At 43.5% G+C, this 18,771-nt stretch overlaps 1 protein-coding gene across 1 annotated transcript in view; it reads right to left on the bottom strand.

Annotated features, from left to right (window-relative positions):
- Window positions 1-18,216, bottom strand: part of LOC114666248 (uncharacterized) — a 59,230-nt gene extending 41,014 nt beyond the window's left edge. The window contains exons 1-4 of the mRNA XM_051919211.1: window positions 17,774-18,216; window positions 4,256-4,344; window positions 2,148-2,332; window positions 1,348-1,598 (exon numbers count right to left, since the gene is read on the bottom strand). Of these exons, the coding sequence (XP_051775171.1) occupies window positions 1,348-1,598; window positions 2,148-2,332; window positions 4,256-4,344; window positions 17,774-17,792 (544 nt within the window). The 5' untranslated portion in view covers window positions 17,793-18,216. The remainder of the gene's footprint in view (window positions 1-1,347; window positions 1,599-2,147; window positions 2,333-4,255; window positions 4,345-17,773) is intronic.
- Window positions 18,217-18,771: the final 555 nt, after the last annotated feature.

Here is an 18,771-nt window from a genome sequence, read left to right on the forward strand (position 1 = left end):
CATCAAGAAACTACAGCAAGTCTGAATCCTTTCCATGAATCAGTGCAAGGGGCCGCACTGGCTTTCTCGGCCTTAAGAAATACGCCTGAACACAGTTATGCATGTTGATGGTACAAAAACACCAAAGGCTGTGTGGTAAAGTGGAACGGCTGTGACTTCAGCAGTTCAGCTGCATAACAAGATGGCATACGGCGTGCAAAAACTGCTGTGGTGACTTGATGGGATTTTGGCAGTCTTCATCTGTAGCAAGACAGTTAGAAACGAACATCACAGCACAAGGATCTTGGTAATCAGAAATAAATATTAGTTCATGGAATCTGTTGTTCATAGATGATGTTAATTCATAGACAATAATTATAACAATTTGATCACCATGCCATAGTGTAATGTCACATTACTCCATTTTGAATTACCGCATCTGTAAAACCGTTCTCTGAGATAAAACTCTGAGATGTGTGACTGGTCTAACTACAGCCCGCCGTACCTACGACACAGGTCAGGTAATGCTCACATCGTCAGTCATGAAGCCAGATAACCTTCCCATAATCCTAATCCTAACCATAGTATAACAGGACATGCAATGGGTGTTTCATGATTGACGCTGTGGGCGTTTCGTGATGTTGGGGCCTCACGTGACTGACCTCACTGCTGGAACAGGTGAACGTTTAGCAACCTCGCATGTGCTACTGAGCTGAACAGCCTGTTCTCATCCTTATCGTTCTAATGTTACTATCCTGGTAAATGTAACACATGTGCCAGACCGCGACTATTCTTCAAATAAAAAACGTTTTCCTGTTATATTAAGTTCAGCAGCGGCCCTTCCCCAAGTCTCGTTCCTTTTTTTCGCTTCTGAAGTCTTTAGGCTATTTGTTAAACAGCACAGAGCGTGCGTCTACTAAAAACAAGCCATTTGAGCGGCTCCGCGTTACAAAAGTGCAAACATCCAGTTTGTCTCTCTGCTGCAGAATTACGAAGCAAAGTTGAAAAAGATGAACTTTTGTCAGCAGATGTGGAGTGTGATATTTACCAACAACAGAGGGAGAACTTTAAGTTGTTATCTTATTGAAAGGTTTTACTTTTTGGGTTTGCTCCTAGCTGAATTCGGCTAACATGTCAGACCATCCTTAGAGATGCGCAAAACAGAAGAGTTTCATTTTGCAGTTTTGTCTGAAATTTCTCCTAAATTTTGTTTCATGTATGATTTCACTAAAATTGATTTTTATTTTTGGGGTGAACCTCCCTAAGTTTCATCTTTCCTGCCCTCCAGTGCCCCCCATCCCATGTTTCATGGTTTTAGGTGCAACAGAACATCACAGGGGATTTAAAAGAAATCAAGAGGCACATTACCAAAAGTGTCAGGCAGGCTGCGAGTCTGGGAGAAAGTCTCGCCGTTGAGATGGGAATCAGAGAGCCGAACCTCCGGCTGACTGCTCTCTCTGCTCAGTGTGTCGTTCGACTTGCGGCTGGAGAGACTCAGGGCAGTGGTGCCGTTAGACTGGCGGCTGTAACCCCGGAGTCCTTGGGGGCTCGGTGGGCGTAAGTGATCCAGGGGACGAAGCAGTAGCTTTGCCAGCTTGTACTCCACAAAGAGGCGGCTTCTATTGAGAAAGAAAAAGTCAGGCTTGAGAAAAGTGTCAAGATGGATTATTACATCTTGATAGAAATTGCCAAGACCTTTCCAAACCACACAAACATAAAGAAACAAACAGACTACACATGAGGAGCACTCAAAATAGGACGTGAACGATTGTTTAGTAGCTGAGGTGGCATCCATTTATCCTGCAATGCAATGAGTTGATTAAAAATATTTAAAGCTGTCATTCGGTATGTTAATAGAGAAAGACAGCAGCCAAAATATGCTTTTGTTGAGGGGTCTATGAACTAATAAAAAGAATGCACCGCCCAAAAATGATTGTTTGTTTGTTTGTTTTTTTTTTGTATCTGTGACTGACCCCGTATTGTTTGTTATGGCAGAGGCATATTTTCTATGAAATCCATGAGGTGTAAAATGAATTAAAGCTGACTGTAGCATAGTGCAAGTGGCTGTTTATTGCAAAATTATTTAAGTAGAACACCAAAGACCCAGGTATAAAAAAAAAAACATCAAACACAACCATGGGAAAGATCAAGAAAGTTCTGTAAGATACCTCAAAAACCCACGCAAGCGCTCAGCCTGCAGCCACTCCAGGACCTTCTCCCTTTCTGAATCTGTAGCTCCATATGATGGAGATGGAGTGCCCTGCTCAGCCGGAACTGAGAGTTCAGGTAGAAGTCCATCCAACTCGTGCAGCAGACCGGTTAGCCGCTCATAATGCAGGCGTATTGGAAACACCTGGTGAAGAGAAACTTGTGTGAGTTTAAAATTCGCAAATAAAAGAACAGGGCCACCCAGTGGTATAGTGGCTGGTGCTACAGACTTAACTCTTCACTGGCAAACGTGTATTTGCTGTCATGGTGGATTGTGCACATTTCTCCTCCAGTTTTTCTCCGAGTACTTTGGTGTCCTTCTACATCCCAATATGTGTGCGCCAGACATGAGTTGTTGGCTTTAAATTGGCTCCAGTCAGGGTGGGTGTGCTCATGAATGTGCCCTGTGATAGACCAGCAGCCCACGTTGGGATGACTTCTGCCTTCCACCAAATGCCACCAGAATAAGCTGGATAATTCCAATAACAAATTGTGTGAAACAAAGAATTGGTTCTAATAAAAATGCATTGTCACTGTATTGTACTGTGATGGACAAGAGAATAATCTGTAACAGTGCTCTTGTTCGTCGATCATAATTTAGTTTGAACTTGAAAGAATCATAAAAGAAGTGAACGAGAATCATAAATGAGACAGACGGTACTTGCACATGCACTTTAGACATCTTCTTGCGTAATGAGAGACGCAGAGGATATCGCACATGCGCGACAGCATTCCCGCTGAGCTCCACTCGATCATTTAGTTTGTGTTTTCAAATTGATTTAAGCGACATGTTGAAAAGAGTTGCTCAAAAAAGATGGAGGAATCTGTGAATCTCCCATCACTACTGTCTACCTATCTATTTCTTAAACTATTATATAGTGCCTTTTCATCTATCTATCTATGGCGACCAAGATTTTAATGCTGATGACGTTGTTATATGTCCTCCCCTGGGTGCCCGTCACTGTCTACAGACTGCCTTTGAAGCCTATAAAAGATGGGGGTAAGCCACCGTTTCTTGCAATTCACTGCGAATGCGCTCGTGGTGTGGTGAGTTCTCGCATGTGTTTTCTGTGCTTTGTTAATTATTGGATTTTTTTTTGACTTCACATTCTTGGATTTGTGATTGTGACTTGTTTGTTTTAGATTGTCTTTGCTTTTTCTGGCAGTTCCATTTGCCTCTTATGCTCCATGGAGCTGTTTTTTGTTACAGAGTATTTTTTATTTGTAAAGATATGCATTGCCTTTTTTTGCCTCTATCCAGATTTTGATGGGTTTGCCCCATCTAGTGGGCATTTTAAGAATTTTTTTCTATATATCTATTATGCATATAGTGCCTTTCACATCTATCTATCTATCATATAGTGTCTTTCATCTATTATTCTTCTGTTATTATTTTATAATGTCAGTTGTATAAGTCGAATGCAGAAAACTCCCGCTATTGGCCCAAGAGATTAGGATATGCTAACGCCCACCTGAGAAAGTAACCACGGAGCACACGGCCTTTTTATTTCTATGTAGTGTGCCTACATGACCACACAGTAATACCTGAACTATTCCAAAGCGACGTTTGCACTGTTTTGTGTTGTTTGTCTCTCACACCCTCATACACCTTTATCGTAAGAGCGTCCCTTATCTATGATGGAGCGTTCAATCAGAAGAAAACATGAAACTGGTTTTAAATTAAAAGTCCTTGAAGTGGTGAAAGAAATTGGTAACTGCGCTGCTGCAACAAAATTTGATGTGTCTGAGAAGCTGATGCGAGATTGGAGAAAGCAAGACGCCTTTTTGAACGGGCGTATAAGTCGGGTTTTGATTTTATGATTGATTTTTCAGGTTTCAAGACCCGACTCATAAGCAAGTATATATGGTATTCCTCAAAACTACAGTCAGCAAAGTGCACTCATCCCAAGATTGCGTCCTACCTTGTTGTCCATATGGCGCATATTATGAGAACAGCATCTTAAATTGCAGATTTATTTATAATTCAGTCTGTTGTCACTTAGATGGAGCAGCATGGTGGTCTTGTATTTAGTGCTGCTGCATCTACATATTTTACAGCAAATCTTACCGGCAGAGCCAAAAAGGTGTTAAAATACTGCAGGAACAAGTCGTCGTAAGTCAGTAGGTCTTCCAAACTGTCTTCTAATGAGTCATCAGCTGTAAACACAATAAAGAGAGCGTTTTTGATTTATTAGAATACCCCCACGCAGCCATTGTTGTGGACCAGGAGTCCCAAAGCACATAAATCCCAATAAACTCCAAAAATGCCCACTAGAGGAGGATATCACTGTCAAACCCCAGACATTAATAAGAGCAAACACAGAAACATAAAATAAAAGATTCATTTTTCTATAATACGTGAATCTCCAATGAACACAGAAAAGGCCCAAAGGAGTTGCCTAAACCAATAAGGCAATCCAAGCAAACAAAACATCAAAACAGAATCCCAAGTCAAAAACAGAGCAGAACGTCAAAAAATATGTCCAGTAATTCACAAAAAGCGTAGCAAAAACACAGAAACTCACCAAAGGCTCCCTAGCGCATTCGAAATGAGCCACCAGGAACTGTGGGAGACCCCCCTGGATTTACAGGGTGGAGTTTAGTGTTTGGCGATGATTGGCAGGTGGCTCCGCCTCTTGGGGGGACCACCCACAAAACACACGGAACATAACCAAGGCAGAGTACACAATGCAGATAATAGACAAAATGAACAGTAATATAAATAAATGATTCAAAAATGAACAAACAGGACATAAAAGAAGGGATTGAAGCCCACCTGGTGGGGGGCACCCATCTTGCCCATACGCTGTCAGTTGCTGTGTCTCGCTCAGTGCTGCAGGGATTGGCACAGGCTCCTTGCATCCTGAACTGGATTAGCAGTTTAGACATGAATGGATCGGCAGATGCAAGAATACTCCTGTAGTCGATATGTGGCTGAAAGCCCACCTGCTCTCAACAGTTTTATCTTCTCAGCCCACATCATTGCAACTGTGTGACTGTAATGACACCACAGCATATGAGAATGTGACCTGCCAGCATCTAAAGCCCTTTGCCACTAAGGAGCTCCTTGGTCACCACACTTACCACAGCCACGGATCCAACACCAAATTACACACCGTGCACCACCGTCTGCATGGAGGGCATGCCCACCAAGGTTAGAACTTCCTAAAAGCACTGCCTAACAATATCCCGACATTCACCATGGCCAAGTTGCTAAATGGCCTGTTTGAACCGCTCTGAGTGAATTCGCTGAGCTTTACGGGCCTGAGGTGTCCACACTCCATGCTTTCAGAGACGTTATCATGGCCATCAAGGAGAAGTTCAGGATCCCTCAGCTGGCAGGATTTGAACCCGTGACACAGGGACATTCTTAGCTGCAGAACCACAAAGGGTAAAATTGGAACATATGAGACAAGCCAGGAGATGATGGCGAGAAACATGAAGGGGATTATTAGGATTATATAAGCAAAGCACAAGCGGCCATGCAGGTCAAATAACCCTCACAATAGGCATCCTGTTTACCCAAAGGTAAGGCAATAGAACAGATGTGTCCTTCAGTGACTCGGCCCTTCTCACTCCGCACGCCGGCCTGCTTCAACTTGCCCGGCTGTTTTCTCAGATACTCCCTTTAAGAAATTAAATCTGACATCGCTTACAGCACAGCTTCATGCTTGGGCCTAACGTGGCAATGAAACTCCTGATACTTTTGTCGTTTCCAGGATGACCGGCCTGGAGATCCTGAAAGAGAACAAGAACGAGATGACATCTTAACAGTGGAGGAAGTCGTGTGGCCAGAGCGAGAAGTTTAAACATTCACCACAACAGCACAATGGCGACCGTTTGCCTTACTCCTTAACTGTGAAGGCGTGTCGAAGGTTTACAAGTCAATACAAAGTTGTTCACTTTGAGGCCCACTCCTTTAGGCGTCACCTCCCACCACATCCTCCATGGGGTGTCTGCCACTCACTGAAGAAAGCAGAACATTTACAGGTGACGTCCATGTCCTGTCTGTGCCAGCGAACACGGCAGTGAATTTATCGTTAAGGAACCAGGAGATGAAACAGAGATTCGTAGGCCAGGGAGAAAACTGGAAATGGAAACTAAAAATTATGGTCAGAAAGCAAAGTGGAGGCTCAAAAGCCAGAACAAGAAACACGAGCAACAGAATTTGGGCGAACAACAATGGTGGCTATGATTTGCATTTTTTCTTTAATTTTTTTTTTTTCTTTTCTGAAAATATACTCCCCCTGGTTAGAGTTTGTGGAATTTCACGATTTTAAATTACACTTTAGGTTGCATCCATAAAGTGTTGTCAGAAAGGTGAATTATTTTACGGCCTTTTCTGTGACGCCATCTTGTTTATCACAGACAGCACCATTTTTCTGGGGTGGTTGTTGCTGCAGAACTGTGTAGCTGGTGGCATCACGAGGTCATGGGTATAAAGGACATGAAGAACACTTCCTATACATCAGAGTTTAAGAAGTGAAAACTAACAGATCCTTGTGTTGTGCTTGAGATGGTTTATCTGGCCAACAAATCCTTGCCAACATATTTTTGGAGTTTTGATTTTTGCTTGATGACTGTGTTAGGAAGAACATATGATGCCTGACAAACAAGAGGAGACCCTTCAGTCCATCAAGTCCGTTTATTCAGCTAATAGCTAAGTTGCCCCCATTATCTCATTCAGATTCTTGTTAAGGGTCGCTGAGGTTTCTGCTTCAACTTCATGTCTCGGTAGTTTGTTTCTGATTCTCTTTGCACAATGAAGACCTTCCAGGTTTCAGTCCTAAATGCACTTCTTCTTAATTTCTATCGGTGTCCTCAAGTGCTTGATTCAACACTTCATCAATGACTTTAAGGATTTTGAAGGCCTGGATTAGGTCCCCACTCAGTCTCCTCTGCATACGACTAAGCTGGTCTAATTCTCAACGACCGTCAGAGTAGGACATGTCATCAAGTCCTGGGATGCTCCCGGTTGTTCTCCTATGTGTGGCTTCATGTGCTGCTATGTCCTTTGCATAATGTGGTGACCAGAACTGCACACTTATTTGATGATTATGAATCCTGATGGCTTCCTGGCTGATGTTTATTCTTCTGGTCCCTTACTAATTTTTTTCTGGCAGAACATCTGAAGGAAGTGTCCCAGTACTAAGCCAGCGGACATATGAATGACATCATATGTCACAACTTCCATGACAACCCCCTGACAAGAAATGATCACATCTTAGCAATGTGACCAGAAAATGGAGTCACAGAGACTGAAGTTCTTTTTTACAAAGTTACAATTGATGCAAAATTTAAAAAACAAATGGGCGCCAAAGCCCCAGGTTACACTTCTGCTGTCTGATCAAAGAATGGAAAAGCAGAACAAAAAATGAAAGAGCGCAGCTGATCGTAACACCATGTTTGGACCGGCAGAGTGGGTTGCCTCACAGTTTAGGACTCCGTTAAGTGCGTCAAAGACTTAAAAGACGGGATGAGTGATAAGAGAAAAAAAGAAAAACGTTGTTAACTGGTGGGAATGGCAGACCACCACAATGGGTCTCTTACATCACACTTTACAACGCCATCTGATTTACGTCTTGCACATTGGCGTAGGCTACGTGAACTATTCCAATTATCGACGCCCTTGCTGTGTTTCTTGATCTTCGATTTTGTTTGATGTCCTGGCCTTTCTCTACATGCCTACCACTTTGGCTCATTTTTATAGTTGCGATCTTCTGATTCCATCTCAATTTAAAGTGCGGCCCTCCCACTGTGCTGTCGCCTAATGCACACTCGACTTATTTGGGCTAACATTTCTGTTTCCCCTTCAGATTGTCACAGATCCAGAATGACTGCTAAGCCCCTAGAAGTGATATTTGGAGTCACACAAGACGGGACGGCATGACAGAAGGAAAAACACTGCAGTGTTGTAGTATTCTGTGCTACGCTGCTCACGGGAAGACTCATCTCTCTTAACGAGTCTTCACCTGGATCTCACCTGGGAAAAGTGATGTCAGATATGATCTTAAATTGGAAAAAAATCAAATAATAGAATTATTTTAAAATTCAGTCATCTTATTGTCAAAGTGCTCAGTGGGTCTTTGCTCAACTTTTTCTGTTTTAATATTCAGTACCCGCCATTGCCCGTCTTTTGGTGATCAGCATGGCTAAGCCCACGATGTGCCAAGAACACGCACTCTTAGACAAAAGCTGGAATCCTGTGACACAATGGAAATGTCCTCCGATACGTCTTACATACCTGTGGTGTTAGCGGAGATTTCACTTTGGCAGGTACAAAACTTTGTGTGCGTCCTGATGACGAAATCCTCACCTCAGCCCCAGTGCACTCCTGCTGCCTGATGGGAATTGGAGTCCCTGTGTCGCCGCTGGTTTTTGGGTTGCCCCGCTTCCCTTTATGACCCCTCCCTCTTCCTGATGTGTTTGTATTTTAAGTTGGACCAACAGCAAAGCACATGCACAATTTTGTGAAAAATCGGTTCAGCCATTTTTGTGTAATTAGCGAACTAACAAACAGAAACAGCTTAAGATTTAATTTATTTAGATGAGGACTCACGTTGGGCCTTTTTTGTCTCAAAGCTCTCTGATGTGGATGGGTGATGGAGGTGGTGTGGTTTCTTTTTTACTTGGATTTCATTTTTTGTGTGGTGTTGTGCTCATGTGACCACCAGGGGGCACCACACGATACCAGACAAGACTCGACCGCAGACCATTCCAAGTTCAGTTAAATCAATAATTTATTAACAATGGGATCTATTCAGGCTTTAATCCACCAAAAATCATTAGAGTACACCAGTCTCTTCCGTCTCCTTCCCATCCTCCTCCTCCTCCTCGAGCGTTGTCTACCATCCTCCCAATTCTTGATCCCTTATACAGTCAGATGACTCCCTTTTATGTTGAACTTGGGAGTACCTCCAAGATCAAGACATTAACCTATGGAAGCCCTTCTGGGCCACACAGAAGCCACAATCTCCTTTTCTATGGCGCCCTCTGGCGTGACTCGAGGACCCCTACAGGGTCACGCCCTCCAGAATCCAATTCCGAGGCAACACTGCAGGCGTCAGAGTTGGGAGCCACCAGAGGAACAACTGCCACCTCTTGAGCTGGGAGATAAATTGTCCATAAATAGACATTCTCCCCCAGTCCTTCCATTACTCGTCCCAGATACCAACTGGGGTTCAACTTGACTGGGCTGCATTTCCATTGCAGTGGTCCTTCCATTACATAGACCCAGCTGGGTAAGGAATCTTCCTCAACTCCCGTCAGGATGCCAGACCAGAGTTGATTAGATTTTCTTCTGAACGCTTTGAAATCATGTCAATTTTTTCTTTGCTGTCTCCTGGCTCAGAGGTACAAGAAAACCCCCACCTGTGATGTGCCATTTGACCCGTCTTGATGTCTGGTTATGCAAGACGTTGAGCTTTTTGAAGTTTCAATCTGTTTCTCTAGACCTGAAAAAAATCCTGTTTTTAGGCCATTTTTGGACCTTATCTTGTACAGGAAATTACACCCTAATGGTAAAAATTCTGTCTTCAGCCAGAATGATCAGAAGGAAGGTGTGCAGGTCACATCAACTGACCCCAGGGTTTCACGCCTAATGGGATATGAGGGGTCAAAGTTAACCCAAATCAAAATTGAAAAAATGCGAATCGGTAATGTAGGCGTGTGAAGTGTCAGTTTATGCTCTTTTGATGTTGCTGGTCACAGATATGGAGGCTTGATTGTTTACTGGTGGTCCTAGCCCCCTAAGAGCCACTCGCAGAAGGTTAAAAATGACAAATTTCAAACATAAGCATGTGGGGTATCATTTCAGATTATTACAAGGTCACTGATTATGAATACGAGGTTATTTTTGATTTCTGATCTTTGGCTAGGGGTCTTGCCCCCTATGGACCTCCATCAGAGGGTGAAAAAGGACACATTTTACATTTAGACTTAAAACATTTAAACTGAAGCGCACACTTGTTGTAACTTGTTTATGATATACTTCTACCTTCTGAAGAAAATCCTTACATTTGTTACGAATACCCCGAATTAGGGGGGCTTTGCAACATAATGTCTGTACCACTCATATGAGTTTCCTTTTGGTTGAATTGTGTGTTACTGTGCACTTTCTCCTCTTAAATAGAATTAAATTTAAAAAAAAAGACTTGACTTCAACTGGTGTGTGCAGACTTTAGTGGAGACCCCTTGTGCACACCCAGAAGTGACAGACCCAGGGCAGAGTGGGAGAAGCGGTGGCTGCTGCTGTCATTCCCTCTTTTCCTGATTAAGTAATGTGATCAGAATAAACAAACAGTGGCTTTAATGTTTAATCACCAACAAGCAGTTTCCAACAATAACACACCTTTAAACCAAGCCGACCTGCAGCTGCCTCACAAGACAAATATTGAACCACCGTGCGCACATTCATCACCGCGCCCCGCTGAGATTGTTCTGCTCTGTGCTGTCAGGGCGGGTCCCGAGCTACTCAAACACTCAGCCCTGCCTGCCGGTGCTCCTTGGACACTCGGCTACAAACACCAGACGTGTCACATGACTACAAGGCTGGGTTGGTGGGGCTGGATGGCACCCTTGGGGGGGGAGGGGGGGGTGGTGATTTCAGGAGCGTGCAGTACAACTCCTCAGGGTCCTGACCTTGGGCCTAATTCTTTCTTCATTATATATGCTACCGTTAGCTCATATTATTAACTCTTTTAAGGATATTTGTCATCATTTTTCTGCTGAGGACATCCAGCTATTAAGATGCCAACAACTATGCAAGTTTGCTTTTCTTGTTGATTGTCTGACGGAGATCAATAAATGGCTTTAAACCAACAACTTAAAGCTAAACTCTCAGAAAACAGAGCTTCTCATTTTTGCTCCTCCTGACACGTCAATAAGCCTAAAGCTGTCGTCACTTTCTAGCCTCTCTCAGGTCTCTCTACACAACTCGGCTGTTGTTTTTGATTAATCCTTGAATTTCAATCCCCGTGTGACGTCCCCGAGTCGCTCCTGCTTTTTTCATTTGAGAATCTTATCCAAGTTAAGGACTGTCGTTTCTAAGGCCGAGATGGAAACACTCATTCACGCTTTTATCTCATCACACATTGATTTCTTGTAACTCTCTTTATGCCTGTCTAAGCAAATCTGGTTTAACTCGCCTTCAGACCATTCTAACTCGCTGCCATAAGCGGACTCATATCACTCCTATCTTATTCTCTTTGCATTGGCTTCTTGTAGAATTCCGGATACAAGACAGAATTCTTCTACTCACTTCTAGAGCCCTGCATGGTCCTCGACAGGCCCGAGGAGAGGAGGGTGCAGCCGGTACATCGCTCCGGGGCCTATGAAGCTCAAGGGGGGCCCATGAAGCCCAACGCGTCCCATAATTTTTATTATAATTTGAACATTTATTTATTTATTTCATTCATTTAATTTTGATTGTATTTTTTTTACATTTTGCAAGTCTGTTTAGTTTCAAAATTAAAAAGGCACGTGGGTCACAGGGTACAAAGAACGGCGCGAGAACTTTCACGTAGAAGATTGCAAAGCGTTGAGTGAGCGCAAAGCAATAGAAGGCCGTGACAATGATAAAATACTTTTGACTCAAATATGTAATGGAGATGAGTTATCTGCCAGCTGTTCATCAACCAAATTTTGGAGAGAACCAACTGAGCCCATTGGAGCTGCTGAATTGCTTGAAAAAGTACAAACTGGAAGAGCTGTTTCCAAATATATGGGTCGGACTGCGTATTCTGTTGACAATTACTGCCTCTGCAGAGCGCTCATTCAGCAAGCTAAAGCTGGTAAAAACTTTTCTAAGATCCATTATGTCACAAGCGTGACCAGTAGATCTGGCAGGACTCTGTGTTGAGTCTGATCTAGTAAAACTGATTAATTTTAATTATGTAATTCAGAGTTTCACCAGGTAAGCACCTTTCTTCAGCAGACAATAAATGCTATTATAAATGTCTTTTACTATTATAAATATATTACTTTATTATTACATTTATACCTATACTGTGCAGTGCATCTGGAAAGTATTCACAGCGCATCACTTTCTCCACATTTTGTTATGTTACAGCCTTATTCCAAAATGGATTAAATTCATTTTTTTCCTCAGAATTCTACACACAACACCCCATAATGACAACGTGAAAAAAGTTTACTTGAGGTTTTTGCAAATTTATTAAAAATAAAACAACTGAGAAATCCCATGTCCATAAGTATTCACAGCCTTTGCTCAATACTTTGTCGATGCACCTTTGGCAGCAATTCCAGCCTCAAGTCTTTTTGAATATGATGCCACAAGCTTGGCACACCTATCCTTGGCCAGTTTCGCCCATTCCTCTTTGCAGCACCTCTCAAGCTCCATCAGGTTGGATGGGAAGCGTCGGTACACAGCCATTTTAAGATCACTCCAGAGATGTTCAATCGGATTCAAGTCTGGGCTCTGGCTGGGCCACTCAAGGACATTCACAGAGTTGTCCTGAAGCCACTCCTTTGATATCTTGGCTGTGTCCTTAGGGTCGTTGTCCTGCTGAAAGATGAACCGTCGCCCCAGGCTGAGGTCAAGAGCGCTCTGGAGCAGGTTTTCATCCAGGATGTCTCTGTACATTGCTGAAGTCATCTTTCCCTTTATCCTGACTAGTCTCCCAGTCCCTGCCGCTGAAAAACATCCCCACAGCATGATGCTGCCACCACCATGCTTCACTGTAGGGATGGTATTGGCCTGGTGATGAGCGGTGCCTGGTTTCCTCCAAACGTGACGCCTGGCATTCACACCAAAGTGTTCAATCTTTGTCTCATCAGACCAGAGAATTTTCTTTCTCATGGTCTGAGAGTCCTTCAGGTGCCTTTTGGCAAACTCCAGGTGGGCTGCCATGTGCCTTTTACTAAGGAGTGGCTTCCGTCTGGCCACTCTACCATACAGGCCTGATTGGTGGATTGCTGCAGAGATGGTTGTCCTTCTGGAAGGTTCTCCTCTCTCCACAGAGGACCTCTGGAGCTTTGACAGAGTGACCATTGGGTTCTTGGTCATCTCCCTGACTAAGGCCCTTCTCCCCCGATCGCTCAGTTTAGATGGCCGGCCAGCTCTAGGAAGAGTCCTGGTGGTTTCGAACTTCTTCCACTTATGGATGATGGAGGCCACAGTGCTCATTGGGACCTTCAAAGCAGCAGAAATTTTTCTGTAACCTTCCCCAGATTTGTGCCTTGAGACAATCCTGTCTCAGAGGTCTACAGACAATTCCTTTGACTTCATGCTTGGTTTGTGCTCTGACATGAACTGTCAACTGTGGGACCTTATCTAGACAGGTGTGTGCCTTTCCAAATCATGTCCAATCAACTGAATTTACCACAGGAGGACTCCAATGAAGCTGCAGAAACATCTCAAGGATTATCAGCGGAAATAGGATGCACCTGAGCTCAGTTTTGAGCTTCATGGCAAAGGCTGTGAATATTTATGTACATGTGCTTTCTCAATGTTTTTATTTTTAATAAATTTGCAAAAACTTTTTTCATGTTGTCATTATGGGGTGTTGTGTGTAGAATTCTGAGGACAAAATGAATTTAATCCAATTTGGAATAAGGCTGTAACATAACAAAATGTGGAAAAAGTGATGTGCTGTGAATACTTTCCGGATGCACTATACTTATCTAAATGTATCAATGTAATCTATGATTGTTAGAAATAAATAATAATACACACACATACATGTGTGTAGAACATTGTATAAGGGCCCACACACCTTCTTTGCACCGGGGCCCTGATTTTCTCTCGGCAGCCCTGGTCCTCGATACACTGTGGATCTCCTGCCCCAGTACACCACTAGCCGAGCCCTGACATCGAGCCAACAGGGCCTTCTTTCTGAGCCCCTCTCCTGGCTGAAGACGCGTAGGGATCGAGTGTTTCAATCTGTGACTCCCTTCAGACATTACGTTTAACCTTATGTTCACTTTGTAGTATTTAACTATTATATACAGTACATACTGGCCACGCTACCTGTTGAAGACAGGTAATGGAGTAATTTAATAATATTTGCTATCTCTAGGCCTCTCAGCGCCTTTCCTCTGTTTCCGTGTGTCTGAACCTCTCTTCACTTGCACTCTGTCTCTCGATTTCATTCCCGTAAAGCCTGCTTCTCAGACTCTCTCGTTATTATCGAGACGGCTTTCTCACCCCCTGCCCACTTTTATATTGCCATCTTTAACGGTGACTCTCCACATGCCTCCCATGTCATTTCTCCTATCTGTGTGTCTCACTCTCGCACTTCCTCTTCTGTTGCATCGCCAAAGTCAAACTGACCAATCAGATTGCTCACAGGGACTGGACACACAGGTACTTACTTAGTGTTTTATTATATAGTAGATATTTCATGTTACTTTCTGAATGATATCTGCCTAACACACCTTCAAAGTGGACGTCAGATGACCGCTGAAAAGTCAGAATCATCTGATCCATTAAAAGTAAATGAGAGCCTTGCACTTCAACAGTAAGATCTTCTTTTGGCATCCTAAGTTAGGAGCTGGCGCTGATACAGCGCATTGCCGCACCCACTGCATGACAAACCAGATCCATGCGGTGTGTGGGTGCAGCCATGCGACAGATGGGTGACACCTCAGCACCACACAAGTTCAGATGGAGTGGAACAGTGTGAGGTTTTTAATGGTAGCTGGAGTGTCAATTCTGCCCCCAAGTTTTTCCCTGCAGGCTGGAGGGCCTACACGGAGGGCTGGATGCATATTAACGTCATACCCACGACGGAGCAATTGCAGGTTAAAGGCCTTGCTCAAGGGCCCAACGGAGTACAGTCACTTTTGCCGTTTACGGGATTCGAACCGGCAACCTTGCGATTGCCAGTGCAGATCTCTAGCCTCACCGCCACCACGTCCTAAGTGATTGGTAGTCCTCTTTTCTTTCTGTTAAGAGAGAAATTAAAGGAATTGTTTGTATATAAAATTTGGAGGATCATGGCTGAGAACAAATATGTGAACAAAGTAAAAAACAAGAAGGAAGAAAAAGGCAGTCGAGTTTAAAAGGAGCGCAGAAGACACGGCCAGTGGGCAAACGGCCGACCTCGGGTGGGAATTTTAAGGATCTGGGAAATCCTCAGCAGAAAGGCTGGAGTGGCCGCTCTGAGGCTAAACATCTGTGCCAGCAGTCGGAAGGTTGGCAGTTTGAATCCCGTAAATGCCAGGAGTGACTCTGCTCGGCTGGGCCCTTAACCTGCAATTGCTTCGACCTGAGAATGACGTTAATCCAATGCCCTCCAACTTACAGGGAAACCTTGGGGGTTGATGGTAGTATTGGCACTCCAGCCACCATAAACAAACCTCACATTATCTAAGTGTGGTGCTGCACTCGGGTCCCAATCCAGGCGGTTCATTGTGTGGTAGGTGTGATGACGCGCTGTCAGCGCCTGCTCTCAACCTGAAGTGGATGGGAAAAACATGCAACACAACATGGCGGAAAAACTGCAGTTCAAGGAGTGCATCGGAGTGTCCATGTCTTGCAGTAAGTTACAGACAAAGTGTAGCATTTGGACAAAACTGTATGGGGGGCAGCTTAAATTTAAATAATATAGCAGGATTTGTATTACCAAGCTGAAAATAAACACAACCTCTGATGAAACAAAATGACACCCACTCTTAGACAAAATCTCTAACGCAGCAAGACGATGAAACTGTTATCCAAATTAGCCAAGAAAAACAACGCTGTACCTGCGGCCTTTGAGGAGAGCCTACTTTGGCCAAATACAAAACTTTGTGAGAGGCCTCCCATCAACCCCAGCACACCCCTACTGCATGATGCTCTGACACTGTTATTGATTTACAAACCCCCCCGCCGTTTCAATGCAACCCCTCTTCTTGATATGCCATACTGTGTATATTTTCAGTCAGGCCAATGGCAGCACTCATGCAAAATTCCATGACTATCAGTTCAGCCATTTTTGTGTAATCGGTGAACACACACACATATTATAATTTTATTCAGATAGATTTCAAATACAACAAAAGCACGGACAGAAAAATAAAAAAAATTATACCCAAAAGGCAAACATCATATCAAACAAATTTAGTCTGTAAACCAGAAGACGAAATCAAAAACCAAAGCCAAAGGAGACCAGCAGCAACAGGGTCTACAGAGACTACAGCACAAGTCAAAGTGTCACTGCTGTGCCAAACTCTTCACTTAAACACACGCAGATGCTTGATGGCCTTATGGTCTAACACAGGGGTAGGCAACGTCGGTCCTGGAGTGCCACAGTATGTGCAGGTTTTTGTTCCAACCCAGTTCCTTAACGAGAACTCAATTATTGCTGATGAAGCACATATTGCTTAAGTGACATTTTAATGCTTCATTTTAGTGGTCTCGCTTGTTAAGATTCTCCAACCTTAATTGCTTATTTCAATCTTAAACTGCTGCATTCAGTGTTTTAATGGCTCCTTATTAGCAATAAGATGTAAAAGACAAAGCAGCCAGCAGTTCTCCAGCTAGCTTTTTTCCAATTACATCTGTGTGTGTTCATCATGCACTGTTTGATTTAATAAAACACTTAATAGAAAAATGTGACAGACTGAAAATGATCTGTTTTAGGCTTCAAATCATTTGGATGATATCCTTGGAAAGGAAAAAAATCTACGATATAAAAGCCTTACATTGCACAGACTAACAAGCCATAAAATTAAATAAGGTCTGAGATTGGCAAGGATTGGTTTCTAATTAAGCAATTGGGTTGGAATGAAAACCTGTAGCCACTGCGGCTCACCAGGACCGACATTGCCTACCCCTGTTTTACATCTTATTGCTAATAAGGAGCAATTAAAACACTGAATGCAGCAGTTTAAGATTGAAATAAGCAATTAAGGTTGGAGAACCTTAACAAGCGAGACCACTAAAATGAAGCATTAAAATGTCACTTAAGCAATATGTGCTTCATCAGCAATAATTGAGTTCTCGTTAAGGAACTGGGTTGGAACAAAAACCTGCACATACTGCGGCTCACCAGGACCGACGTTGCCTACCCCTGGTCTAACATCTCAGACATGACTGGGGTGGCTAACAGGCAACTGGAAAATTTGGGGAAAAATCATCCTGTCTCCCCACTGAAAGCGCTTTCACCCTGTGCTCCTCCTTCAATGTCTGCCCAGATCATTGAATACTGAACCATGTCGGCCCCCCCATCCACCAATGGCATCAGAAGGAGATGATTTTAAAGTGGAATGTTAGGCCTCAGCAGTTGTAGGCCCCTCATGGCTCAGCCGAACAGTTTTGGCAGAATACAAAGATCTCATGAATAACGCGGGTCTCGTTCACTTCAGATATCTACCTACACCTTAACTGCACCAGGGTGGCAGGACTCAGGGATGCAGGTTTGCTATTGTAATCGTCAGCTTGTTACCGAGTTTTCCAAACTTCTTAAATCAGATGAGTGTCAGCATCTAAAATGAGGTACAATGCTATCAGAGAGCTCTACAAGAGCTGCTTTGAGGTGCCAAACTCGTATAAACGTTCATCTTTTTTTACAAGTATTGGCTAATCGAGGAGGCACAGGACATTCTGGCCCTCTGCCAGCTGTAACCTTCTTTTCACACTCACCCATTTTTTGCGACTTCATATCATTCTGGCTGAAGGATGGCGTTGTGAGAGAAGATTTCAAAGTCACCAAGGCTTTACTTCATCATTGTCTTCAGCTAACTCTGTCAAAATCCAGCGTCCAGTTCAAATGAGCTGTTTATATACACCAGGAGGAGGAGGAGGAGGAAGAGGAGGCTGGGCTCGATGAAAGCTGCCATTCGAAATGTAAACACACATCACAACGGAACAATAAAGATGTCCGTTCTGACAGGAGGACATACATTACAGTAATAAAAATTGTTAATATTCCACACTTCCTGCAGAAGGACTCAATCTCTCACCCCACTCATCATTACCACACCTCCATGTTTGTTTGAATAAACTCCTTCTCGATGTTGTGACAATCAATCACATTTACATCGAGTCTTAGGACTTGTGCTGCTAATCACCATGACTCGCGCAAACCGGAGTTGCCTTCACTTCACACTTCCTGGCCGGTCTCCAACAAAAAAGGTGGTGCCATCTTGACATACTTAATAAAAGAAAATATAATTATTAGATAGAAGGGAGCAACTTGTGTGTTAAACGGTGGCACCAGATTGACACGTTCAGTAAGAGATCATTTAAGAAAGCGATGCATTTGCCAGATTCTTTTAGTAGAGCTGAACTACAAGACCTCAGTACATGACAGTTGCACATATTCTGAGGTGAGTTAAGGGTCTTACCACGGCGGGCACCATCTCAAGGCACTTTACTCTGCCTCTCAGTCTTTACCCCTTTGGTTTTGTTTGTCACAGTCTGTTGATTTCCTGGCTTTGACCTTTCATTCAAACTTGGCCAGGAATCTCCGCTTACTTTTCATCCCCTGATTCCAATTAATAATCAACTGCTGCCCTCTGTAGTCTGCACAACAACCACTAGGGCACATGCAAATCTGTGACCAATATTCTAGACCAAGGTGGCACGGTGGCACAGTGGTAGTGCTGCTGCCTCGCAGTTAGGAGACCTGGGTTCACTTC

The sequence above is a fragment of the Erpetoichthys calabaricus genome, chromosome 15, assembly GCF_900747795.2.
Source record: "Erpetoichthys calabaricus chromosome 15, fErpCal1.3, whole genome shotgun sequence".
Lineage (NCBI taxonomy): Eukaryota > Metazoa > Chordata > Cladistia > Polypteriformes > Polypteridae > Erpetoichthys > Erpetoichthys calabaricus.